Source organism: Lasioglossum baleicum, chromosome 8, assembly GCF_051020765.1.
Source record: "Lasioglossum baleicum chromosome 8, iyLasBale1, whole genome shotgun sequence".
Taxonomy (NCBI): Eukaryota; Metazoa; Arthropoda; class Insecta; order Hymenoptera; family Halictidae; genus Lasioglossum; species Lasioglossum baleicum.
The window spans coordinates 1,921,882-1,934,112 of NC_134936.1; the positions used below are offsets into that span (position 1 = coordinate 1,921,882).

General features: G+C 40.8%; 1 protein-coding gene across 5 annotated transcripts in view; it reads right to left on the bottom strand.

The window, feature by feature from the left end:
- 5-ht7 (5-hydroxytryptamine receptor 7) overlaps window positions 1–12,231 on the bottom strand; it is a 364,419-nt gene that overhangs the window by 211,413 nt on the left and 140,775 nt on the right. For 4 of the 5 annotated variants that reach the window (XM_076428827.1, XM_076428824.1, XM_076428826.1 and 1 more), the window contains one exon: window positions 7,391–7,713. The exons of the other annotated variant lie outside the window; for it this stretch is intronic. In XM_076428827.1, the coding sequence (XP_076284942.1) occupies window positions 7,391–7,519 (129 nt within the window). In that variant the 5' untranslated portion in view covers window positions 7,520–7,713. The remainder of the gene's footprint in view (window positions 1–7,390; window positions 7,714–12,231) is intronic. 5 annotated transcript variants of the gene reach the window in all.

Here is a 12,231-nt window from a genome sequence, read left to right on the forward strand (position 1 = left end):
TTACACAGATGCCTTGAAATTTTTCCACACTCACAAGCACTGTTCACATTTGTCAACACATAGTTATGCACTAATAATAATTGCCATATCCCTTGTACTGCTGCACAAATCACAACAATCAGGTAATGCAATCGCTAGACTGCGGATTTCATACATTTGTAGCAAATATGAGTAGGTGCATTTTAATACAGTAGAGAGATTAAAATAATTTCAGAGCACCATAGTATTATTTTCAACTTCTTAAAATGATCACAGTAAGAATCAAATATCTGTCTGGCTCCCCTGTCCCTTGTAATAGCGGCAGCCAACATTCATTTTGCATAAAGATTCGCAGTCTAGTGATTAGTTTAAATATCACTATCAAAAACACAGCTAATAGCAACCGTTAGCTTTGAATTGACAAGTCTTTGGAGATGTTCTCTCTACCGCGGCTCGAACGACACTGATTTTCCTCAAGATTTTTCTAATGAATTTAGGAAGGGCATTTAGAGTGTCGAAATTCGAAATGCACGCTGTAGCACGAGAACGACGGGACGGTTAGACGAAAAACAGAATGCGAGAAGGACCGCTGTAAGCTTTGTGGCAAACACATGTTTAGTTTTTCCTGCAGGTTGGTACGTAGAGTCGATGGGTAACTGTTCGAAAACGTCATCCGTCCTTTTACCCAGCAAGGGGTAAAAATGTCAGGTCAGCGTAGCATCCCTATTGTCCTATACCTTCCTTAAGAAACTTTCTAAAAGAAGGACAGACGACGTTTTCGAACGGTTACCCATCGACTCTGCGTACCAATCTACAGGAAAACCTAAACATGTGATTGCCATAAGTCTTAAAGCGGTCCTTCTCGTATCCTGTTTTTCGTCCAACCGTCCCGTCGTTCTCGTGCTACAGCGTGCATTTCGAATTTCGACACTCTAAATGCCCTTCCTAAATTCTTTAGAAAAATCTTGCGGAAAATCAGTGTCGTTCGAGCCGCGGTAGAGAGAACATCTCCAAAGACTTGTAAATTCAAAGCTAACGGTTGCTATGTATTAGCTGTTTTTTTGACTGTGATATTTAAACTAATCACTAGACTGCGAATCTTTATGCAAAATGAATGTTGGCTGCCGCTATTACAAGGGACAGGGGAGCCAGACAGATATTTGATTCTTACTGTGATCATTTTAAGAATTTGAAAATAATACATTGGTGTTTTGAAATTATTTTAATCTCTCTACTGTATTAAAATGCATCTACTCATGTTTGCTACAAATGCATGAAATCGGCAGTCTAGTGATTGCATTACCTGATTGTTGTGATTTGTGCAGCAGTACAAGGGATATGGCAATTATTATTAGTGCATAACTATGTGTTGACAAATGTGAACAGTGATTGTGAGTGTGGAAAAATTTCAAGGCATCTGTGTAAAATAAACATACGAATTATTTATCGATTCGAAAGTGAAAGTTAAATTCTGGATCGTCGACTTGACCGCGCATCCCTTAGGCCTTCTACCACCGGCTGTGCAGTTCGTCGACCTGGCCGTACGTCCCTTGGCTTTCGGTACTGCCGTGTACCTGAAGAAATCTGTGCAGTTCGTCACCGAGTGACCCAGTGACACACATTTCGAAGCAGCAAATGGATTTGCGGCTGAATACGTGAGTTTTTAATTCAATCAGTTTCTGCTTCTTCTCTTTTTTTACGATTATCTCGTAAACTAAAGCCGATCGCCAAAAAGTCTAAATAGAAATGTTGTTCAGAATCATGGTCTGGACAACGTATCCAAAGCTCATCGAAATCGGAGAGGATTCACATTATCGAGAAACTCTTGTTCGTTGCGATGTCACGGCGTACCACCGACACTCGCTTGCCGGCGCGGCGCGGCGCGGCGGGCCAGGACGCGCTCTGATTGGTCCGTGTTTTTCGTTAATAACTCCTAAACAAAGCCGCAGTTGACATTGGTGCAAAGGAAAATGTCTCTTAGAATGGTCTCAGGGACCACCCCCTTTCGGGATTTTCACGAATTTTGGGACACCCTGTATATATATATATATATATATATATATATATATATATATATATATATATATATATATATTGTACTTGTTTCTCCAACAATCTTCCGTAAGAATTTAATGTAACAATATTGTACTTGCTAAATAAACCACTCGAAGCAATAATAAATGAGTAAATGTAAATACATAACCATCAAAACAATTTCTCTCATTTTTCTACTCTCGTTCGTGAAAATAATTTATGACATATTTTTCGCTTAGCTCGTCCGAATTCATCTTGATATAATTAACTAAATCCAACATGATACAACTACATAACGTTGACACACACACGTGCCTATAGAAATTAAAAAATTACTTACAAATTGCGCTCCATCTTTGTTTAAAACGTACAGTGAGCGTACAAAAAGATATTAGGACTATTTCGATGGAAACACCAGAAGATCATGGTGATCGGCGTTTGATCGAAGCCCCTTGTCGAAACAGTTTTAAATACTGTGACACGGGACAGTCAAGGTTTATTGGATTTTTCCGAAACGCCGGTTTCGAAATTCAAGAATGATTTAGCCGCGCGTTTATAAAGAGCCTCTCTTGTTCCAATAAAACGTTTTGTATGAAACTAGGATGTACAATGTACACATCCCCGAAACACTTACCGATTGAGTTACAAGTCCCCTCTTCCTCGAGCATTAATAATTCCACTTCGTCCCATACTATGCGAACACGTATTTACTCTTCCCGGATCCGTGCTTTATTTATTACAACAAGAAACCTCGACAAGGGGTGATTACGTATCGAATTGCTTAAATATTCAAATATCAACAAGCATCTCCAGAAAAACTAATATTGTAATAAAGTAGTTATTGTGCAATTGGTCTATTAACAATTGCTTTGTAATTAATTTCAGCTATTTCCAATATTCGATTCCGTGACCACGTTAGTTGAAATATTCAATCTTTTAAGCCAACTGGTGAAATCGCGAATGTAAACGGTAGAAATATCCTCGAGAATTTCGTAACAAAAAGAATTGTTCATTTGATCGCAATTAATATCAGTCATTTTTCATATTCGCGAGAACGTCCATCGAAATATTCGATCTTTTAAGCTGACCGGCGAAATTAAAACCGGCTATGATGGAATTGGAATTAAAACCTTGATTTTCGAGTGCTGGAATTCCCCAGTTATTTCATAAGCGATCAAATATTAACGAAGCAGTGGCGGAGACGATAAATAAATCCATCCAATCGGAATCCCTGACCGGGAATGACTTTTTTTTTGCTCGCGGCCTGTTGGCGAATGGCGAAAGTTGCCCACAGAGCTCACTTTTATTACAGAGCTAATATCGAGCGCGCGTATGCTTGAATCATGCATGGCTAAAGTAGGTTATTGGCTCATCATACCGCCGCGCGTTCAATATTCATGCATCGGTAATAAATAAGGGATTCTTGCATCTTTTTATGGGAGAACCACGTTCCACGCCATGACCTGGCCTACCACGAGAAACTTTGCACTGTTACAGATTTGCTACGACTCGTAAACCGGTGCTCGAACGCCCCGAAAAACGCCACTCGATAAACAAACGCCGTCGGCATGAGAAAAAGCGGCAAAATGCACGACACGTCCCATAAAAATCGTTACATTTTTTATATCCTCACCGAACGCCTTAATTTTCCAACAGCTACCGTGACATGTACGAGACACATCAAACATGTTTTCCCTCGTGCTCCGAATGTTACGGATATTTTATACGAACTTACAATTTTAAATGAAGCTGTGAATATTACTTTATTATTAGGTTGGAAAGAAAGTCCTTGCGGTTTTTATTATAAAATCAAAATAACAAAAACCGTAAGAACTTTTTTTCCCCGACCTAATAGTTTCTCGTAATTCAAAATAAATGTGTGCCATTTGTCAAAATTTGAGCACTCGGAGTACTAGGTTCAGCGCGGTCACAAAAAAATAGCAGCCCTAGACGATCTATGTCGGAACGCAGACCCGAGAATTCGGCTTACAAGGGAACATATTCAGATGCGAAAATCGAAAATTCGCCTGCGAATTTCTCCGGTCGTTGGGTGTCTCCTTGTTATTATTGCTTTGATATGTTTCCATCAAAATGTTTATAATGTTCATCAGATTGACCTTCATGTTTGTAAAAACGAATCTACAAATAAACAATCAGTGTATTTGAAAAGGCTCCAGGTATATTTTGACCAAAAGCCCAACGATCGCAGAAATTCGCAGACGAATTGGCTATACATACCAGTCGATACCCTTACTCCGCCGCGGTAATTAGCACCGCGTCACGCTGGTACCTGCGCCACCTTCTTTAGCTACTGATAAAACAATAAACGACATGTAATCCAGTGGTATTGTTTAAAATACTATATACGTTTATACTAAATGCTTATATTTCGATAAAACACGACAGAATTCCTCCACACGCCAGGTGCGAGACTATCTTCCATTATGCACAATTATTGTTAAATGGCAAAAAACAAGAAAATCCTGAAACATGTATCCCCTATTTTGGATCAAAGATCACACACCCAAGTTTATATTAAAATGAACTAACAATAATTAAGAGAAACTACAAAAAGAAATCAAATTTTTAATATATTGTTTAAACAAAAAACTTTTGTTAAAATTTTCTTGCGCGACTACATTTCCCATTGAAAAACACACAATTTTTAAAAAAATTCAGATTTTTCCAACCTCTGGTTTCCGAGATATCTCAAAAAATATGGTTTTGACCCCCAACTTTGAGGGCTGTTTTCACCCCTAACTTTGAGGGCTGTTTTCACCCCTCCAAAGTGGATGGTTGCCGATAAAAAAAACACGTGTCAAATATTTTTCAAAGAACTATAAGCTCTCATAAGTTTCATCAAAATCGGATTTTCGCATCTGAATATGTTCCCTTGTTAGATCAAGACTTTACTGATTTCAAGTGTGCACCATCAATTATGAGACTGACAGTATGATTTCACTGTTTGGTAATTGATCTATAAATATTTGTTAGAAATGCACGAAATCCGCAGTGTAGTAAGGGGTGGTATCGACAAGATTTCGTCAAGGTCGCGGAACAACTCGAAACGGACAAGTTCGTCAGAGTAGTCGAATGTCACCGATCTCTCCGGTCGGCACGAAAATAGAGTTCTGAAGTAGATTAGGAATGCACGGTCCATTGTTGCGCGACGCACAATGCGCTCTAAGCCACACTCCTCGACGGGTCCTCCGAGGGAATTTCAATGAGCCCGAGACGGAAACGCCGTTTAAAAGAAAGGAAAGAAATCTACAATCCTGATGCGCCGGGTATAAATAAAATGGTGAGGCAGGAAGTTCTATAGTCCGGACGTAAACATTCCTGTTTAAAATTCGTTGCACTTGTATCCGCTTGTAATTTCAGTTAAAGGGATGGCCTGGTATCTCGGATCACGGAACCGCATGATACTACGGTCGCTCCACGGTGGAAATCGCATTTCAAGTACAACGAACGACGAAAATATTCCAAAGACTAGCTACAGTTTCGTTCAGAGCCTCCGTATCAAAACTTTCGTATAATTATCGGCGACTTGCATACGTATTGCAATAATATTTTCATGTTGAAAAATGGTTGAAGCTAATTTTGGTAATTTATAATTAGACCGCGGGTTTTTTGCAAAATAAAATTACTCCAAGCTCATCTTAAGAGACTGAAGTTAAATAAAATTATATTTTCTGTTTTGATGACCTCAAAAATTCGGAAATTATTCTAATGTCGGTAATTATTTACAAAAGCACCACCCTCTCCGATTTTGATAAAATTTATATATGATATAGATATGGACATTTTGAACAACTTTTTCCTTTTCCAATATAGGGGGGTCGCTTTTAGTTTTCGAGATATTTGCAAAAAACTATCGCGAATACTGTATTGAATTTTTCGCATTCCTGGACACTCCGCTGCAACGTAGACTGTTTCGGTGCGGCGTTTGTTTACATTTTGACGCTGTAGAGATAAGAGAGAAAACAGGGGCGGCGGAAAGGGCCAGCCTGACACCACATACACCCACCCAGTGCTTAACACGCACTGTTAAGGGTGCGTGTTAAGCACTGGGTGGGTGTATGTGGTGTCAGGCTGGCCCTTTCCGCCGCCCCTGTTTTCTCTCTTATCTCTACAGCGTCAAAATGTAAACAAACGCCGCACCGAAACAGTCTACGTTGCAGCGGAGTGTCCAGGAATGCGAAAAATTCAATACAGTATTCGCGATAGTTTTTTGCAAATATCTCGAAAACTAAAAGCGACCCCCTATATTGGAAAAGGAAAAAGTTGTTTAGAATGTGTTGCTGCATAACATATATAAATTTCATCAAAATCGGAGAGGGTGGTGCTTTTGTAAATAATTACCCTACTGTCTTCTCAGTTTTGTATCCGACGTATACATTTTTGTCATAACTTATACCTATACATAGAATGTTTCACATAGCGAACTTCGTGACGTTGTTCTATATCATTATGCTGTGCTAGAGTTTCAAGCAGAAAAAAATGACTTAAAACTTTATTTAGACTCTCTAATAAGGACTGCCCGCCGTTCATCTCGCCAGCGTCAACCTGGGATAAACTAATTATATACTTATCGTTAACAGCACAGGTTTCGAAGTTCTGACCGCAAGAACTTCGTCGTGCGACAGTGCTATATACAAGATTTCCCTATCTCATCCATAGCCAAAATAATTAATCATGATTTCACGGTGATCCTCGGGCGAACGTCGAAAGTTGCGCGAATTCCAATAGATCTCTTTTGAAATGAATGAACGGTGTTCCAGAGACTATTTGAGAACGAAAAGCGTGCTGTAAACTCTGTCGACTTTCGATGAGGTAGGGTACTTCACGGGTGTACAAATTAAAAAGACAATACGGAAAAAAAATTTTGATGACTTTTCGGGCGAAATAGCCCACTGTGGTGGCATCAAGAATTTCAACCGAACAGGTAAAAAAGAACATGCTGGGCGCAAAGTATCATTTCGCAGCGCAGTGGTTAAGAAAAAAGATCGGACAGCTGATTAGTACATTTAATACGGCCACTCTGAGAGAATGGCTCCTCCATTTTCTCTGGCGAGCAGGTCCCGCGTGGCGTATTGTGCTCTCAGCGACAGAAGCCGTGAAGTAGCAGCGAGTGATTGTATTACGGACCGATGGGATATTATGGTCCGCGAGTTATTAAGTTCACGCTAATGGATACGGCTGTGCGAGCCGGCAGATTAAAAGACTCCGGGGCGCGATCCCACGAGGGATGACGACGGCGGCGGCGGCGGCGGCTGGGAAGTAAACGAAGTTGAGGGAGGTTGTCCACGGGGGTTGAACAGCTACCGAGAGGACCTGGGCAGACTCCCGGGCCGACACGGGCAGCCATCAATCTTACCTGCGTGGCCGTGTAGGGCGAGTTTTTGCCGGGAAATCCTCCGAAGAAGCCGTCGACGTCTTGTGTTGCGATGGTCGTCAGGTTTAGAAGCAGGGTGCCTTCCGTGGTGATTGCGTCCTTCCCCTCCATACGACCCTAGTCGGCAGCTCGGAGCATCCGAAGCGCCCCCCTTGTCGACGCCTACGTCATGATCCTCCTCTCCTCTCGACCATGGGATTCCTCGGACGTTCGGCGAGTGCATGGAAATCTTCCCTCGATTCCTCGACCCGTGATCCCACCTTAGACGATCACCACCGCCGCTGCACGCTGCTGTCTTTGCTTCACTGAAATCCGAAAACGGAACGGAATCTCATCATTCGGCCATCGTCAAACATGCTCAAGCTCGGGATAATCTGACTCCCTCTTTATTAACCCTTCAGTCTAATCGAATTTTCCGGCAAAAGATGGCTAATTACAGAAGATTTGGTTGAATGAAATATAAGACAGTAAGAGATCAGAAAAATTCAAGAATATTATAATGTTTTTGATGTAGGAGTTTTTAATTAAGGGATCAAATCAATTTTCATTATATTTCTGCTTCCCAGAATCGATGCAGAACATTTTGCATAAACATCCAAAGTCTAGTGATAATAATATGACGTATGCGATGAATCTTGCTCGGGATAAACTGTTAATAGGTTAATTATAATAAGTAGACTGCGGATTTTTATGCAAAATAGAAATTGTCTGCTCCATTTTCAAGAGACTGGAGCGAGATAGACACTTAATTCTTACTTTAATTACATTATTAGATCATTGTAACTTTCGCACTGTTTTAAATGGTACCTACTCTTTCTTCCCATAAATGCATAAAATCCGCAGTCTAATAATAAGCTAGGAGATACCTCGTAGTTATTATTGTTGCATGATAATTTCTTAATTAGCAGCATGTTCACTTGAATTTTCAGTAGTATAATATCCTCAGGAGATGTGAAAGAGGTTAAGAGGATCTTTAATAAAGCAATACTGTGGGGCTACGGGGAGAATAAACACAGGGAACAAAGCAACAAAGATAAATATGAAACTATAATAGAACTAAAAAATACTGACAGTTATGAAAGGACTAAAAATGATACACATTGAAAATAACGGCCTCTGATCCACCAAATGTTTTGAAAAGTAAATTTACCAATCCCATAAATTTCCAATTTCATAAACGGTGTACCGAAATAAGAGAGTTTATTTTTCTAATTAGAACAATACCTGTAATAAGAATAAAACAAAATTAGAGTCCGTAATTCTTTTCCCACTTCGTGCACTTATCTCATAGAATTTCTTTATTTATTAATTGACAGTTTAGTTTGACGTAGTCGCATGAACAGCGGAGAATAGAATTATTTCGCTTCTTCGCACGGTGTTGTAGTATACGGTGCGCTATAAAATTTCTAGTGCGCCATGAGAGTGTACTCATAAAGTCTGTCCAGCGGAAGAGAGCCGAGTAGAGGACGCGAGCGATTTACATGAGGATGAAATTAAAATTCTACCTGCTCGTACGCCGACATTATTAAGAAGCCTCCGGGATTAATATCGAGATAAAAGAGAAATGCGAGAGTAATAAATCATGCGCGGCCCTATCGGTCTCGTTTCGACGTTCGGATTATTCGAATTCCTGAAATAGCGCGGCGCTACGAGCTGTCTCTAGGACGAAGACCACAAATACTCGGTCGAAGGAGATGTAAATTTGACAGACGTTTATCGCTGGGAAAATATTCGCCAATGAACCGCGATCCTGCGAGTAATTATCCATGTGTTTTGAATCCTTCAACATTTTAATACGAGAACAAACCGAGAAATCATTATTTCGTTATAAAATGGTTTTGCGGTTCATAATATAACACATCACTCATAAAGTCTCCGGTCTAACTAAGAAAAACAAATTTTTTTTTAGAAATTCCACTTTATTCATCAACATACTCTCCTTCAAGAGTGATGCATTCATTCCAACGCTCCTCTAACTTTTCGATGCCCTTTATGTAAAACGATTTGTCTTTGCTCTCAAAATAAGCCTCAGTTTCGGCAATCACTTCTTCATTTGAACCAAATTTCTTGCCCTGGAGCATCTTTTTCATATCTGCAAAAAGCCAGTAGTCGCTGGGGCCAAATCTGGAGAGTACGGTGGTTGCGGAAGCAATTCAAAGCGTAATTCGTCCAATTTAACCATTGTTTTCATCGCGCTCTGAATCGTCGACGCGTTGTTGTTTCTGGACCGGTGTGAGCAAACGCGGCACCCACTTCGAAAGCAACTTGCGCATGCCCAAATTTTCATGTGAAATTGTAAACACACTGCCTTCTGACATCGTCAAGGTGTCAGCTATCTCACGCAACTTCATTTTACGGTCTTTTATAACTATTTTGTCGACATTTTTTAATGTTTTCCGGAACAACTGCCGATTTTGGGCGACCAGAGCGTTCAGTATCATCGGTGCTTGTACGACCGCGTTTAAATTCAGCATACCAGTCAATAATAGTTGATTTCCCTGGTGCAGAGTCCCCATAATGATTATCAAGCCACTGTTTGGCTTAAACAGTATTTTTCCCCATCAAAAAACAGTGCTTAATCAACACACGAAATTCTTTTCAATCCATTGACTTGAAAATTACAAAACTGGGGTCACTAAAACGACTGTAACCTCTAAACTAACGGTCAGAATGCCATGAAATTTTGACACGTACTGTTTGAAGGTTAGTACTACCCGGAAATCACGTGGGTCTGTCCACAATGTTGCCATATATGTGTCAGACCGGGGACTTATTGAGTGATGTGTTACCTTAAAGGTCTTAGAAAGTACAGTAATGCCTCGATATGTCCAACCATTTTGGGTCTCAAACGTCACTTATATCGTGTATGTTCAAACTATTCCTTGATGTATTGCTGCTAGCGTAGAAACATTCAAACTACCACAACTGTGAGACAATACATTGTTGTGTTTAAATGTTTTTTAATGGAATGTTTCCCGAATATATTCGTGACATTTTTCTGATTGAAACGAGCCAGAACACGACACACTTTGGATTTAGTCCACGATGCAATAGAATCTCTGTTATGCGTACTGCTGGGACACTACTTGGAATTTCATTCTTTCTTTTCGACTCACTTCAGCATGTAGAATTACTTCCCAATATAGACTGCGCCGTCTTATGGGCGAGTTGAAGCCCACAATGGCGGCGCGCGGTACAAAGAGTGAGAGAGAGAACATTAGCCGGGGTCCATAGCGCTCTCTTTCTAATTGATGTGTCGACACATCATATGGATGCTATGGACCCCGGCTAATGCTCTCTCTCTCTCTTGCACGCCGCCATTGTGGGCTTCAGCGCTTCGTACAGGCCGCGCAGTCTATCTCTATATGTCTATGTTCCCAATAGATTGTCGATTGTTTGCAGGACAACCCGTAATTTTCTCCCTGAAAGTGGCTGTTAATCGCAACCAATTTTTCCTAGATTTTTCCATCAAAGCTACTTCACTCCATTCAGCGTCAAGTAGGCCAATAATTTCTGACTTTCCGAATTTCTGAAACGTTCGGTGCACGGATACGATTCAACTACAGGTGCCGTTGCCCCGATAATCCCGTCGTAAAGCAGCCCCGATGCTAAACCCTTTTTAACTCGCTATCCATTAGGTCGAAGCACAGCGCAGTGTTAAGCGGCGTTACGTTTCCTAATTGCGTAGCGTGGCCTAAGTCTGCTCGCAACCGGCTAAGAGGTTCCCATCGGAATCGCTGGCGTTTACGGTACATTGGTCTCATTAATTCCAGAACATCCTGATACTTGGTTTCGATCGCGGCACCATTGACTACCGTTCGACCATGAATTTGTCGTTCCGGTAAAAGACACTGCAGTCAACTATAATAACCGTACCCAGTACCATTTAACCAAACAGAATCGATATCGTAGCTGGAGGAAGTTTATCGACAACGTACAACTTCTCCGCGCAAGAACACTCTCCAGTGTTGAAAACATTTTCTCAACTATCCTGCTTTTAACATTCCTTGTTGTGACTCTCAGTGTGACCCCCAGAATAGCTTCTTCAATTTCGAGAAAGCTATATGTTCGCGCGTGTCTACAGTACAGTGTAGATGAATCAGTCTATTCTCGTTAAACTGTGATATATTGTGTCTTTCGCTTTCCTCCGTCTATCCAAAAGGTGCAATATGTACCCTTTTCTATCTCCAATGACTCCTGACTACAGGAGTCAGATGGAATCTTCAAAATCAACGGGTACAACTCTACAGAAACACTCCTCGTCTCAAGCTCCCAATTACGCAGCTGCTATACAAACCATACTCTTCCCTACAAGAGAACAAGCCATCGTCATTGACGCCTTAGAAGGCGTATCCATCAAGGAGTATGTTAAAGCGATTAGTTCACTGATTAATTCTTCCGACATCAGGTTTGCGTCTAAAATATCACTGAACAGAATCTGCATGTATCTGGCCAATACAGTAATAGCCAATAAACTCACGGAATCAAACCAAGTCATTCTCATCGACAATAAGACATTACAAATCCGCCCACTAACCTCCAAATTCAAGAGGATCATATTATCAAATGTGTGCCCCATTATTTCACACAACGTCCTGGAGGGTTACCTCTCAAAGATGAACATTAGATTGGGTTCAAAAATGACTTTCCTACGCGCAGGCCTTTCTGAAGCCGACTTCGCTCATATCATGAGCTTTCGGCGTCAAATATTCAACCACCCTGACGACGTAAACAAACTACCTGAGTCACTACAGATAGTTTTCGACGACACAACCTTCTGGATATATTTATCTTCTGACGCCGTCATGTGTTTCAACTGTAAA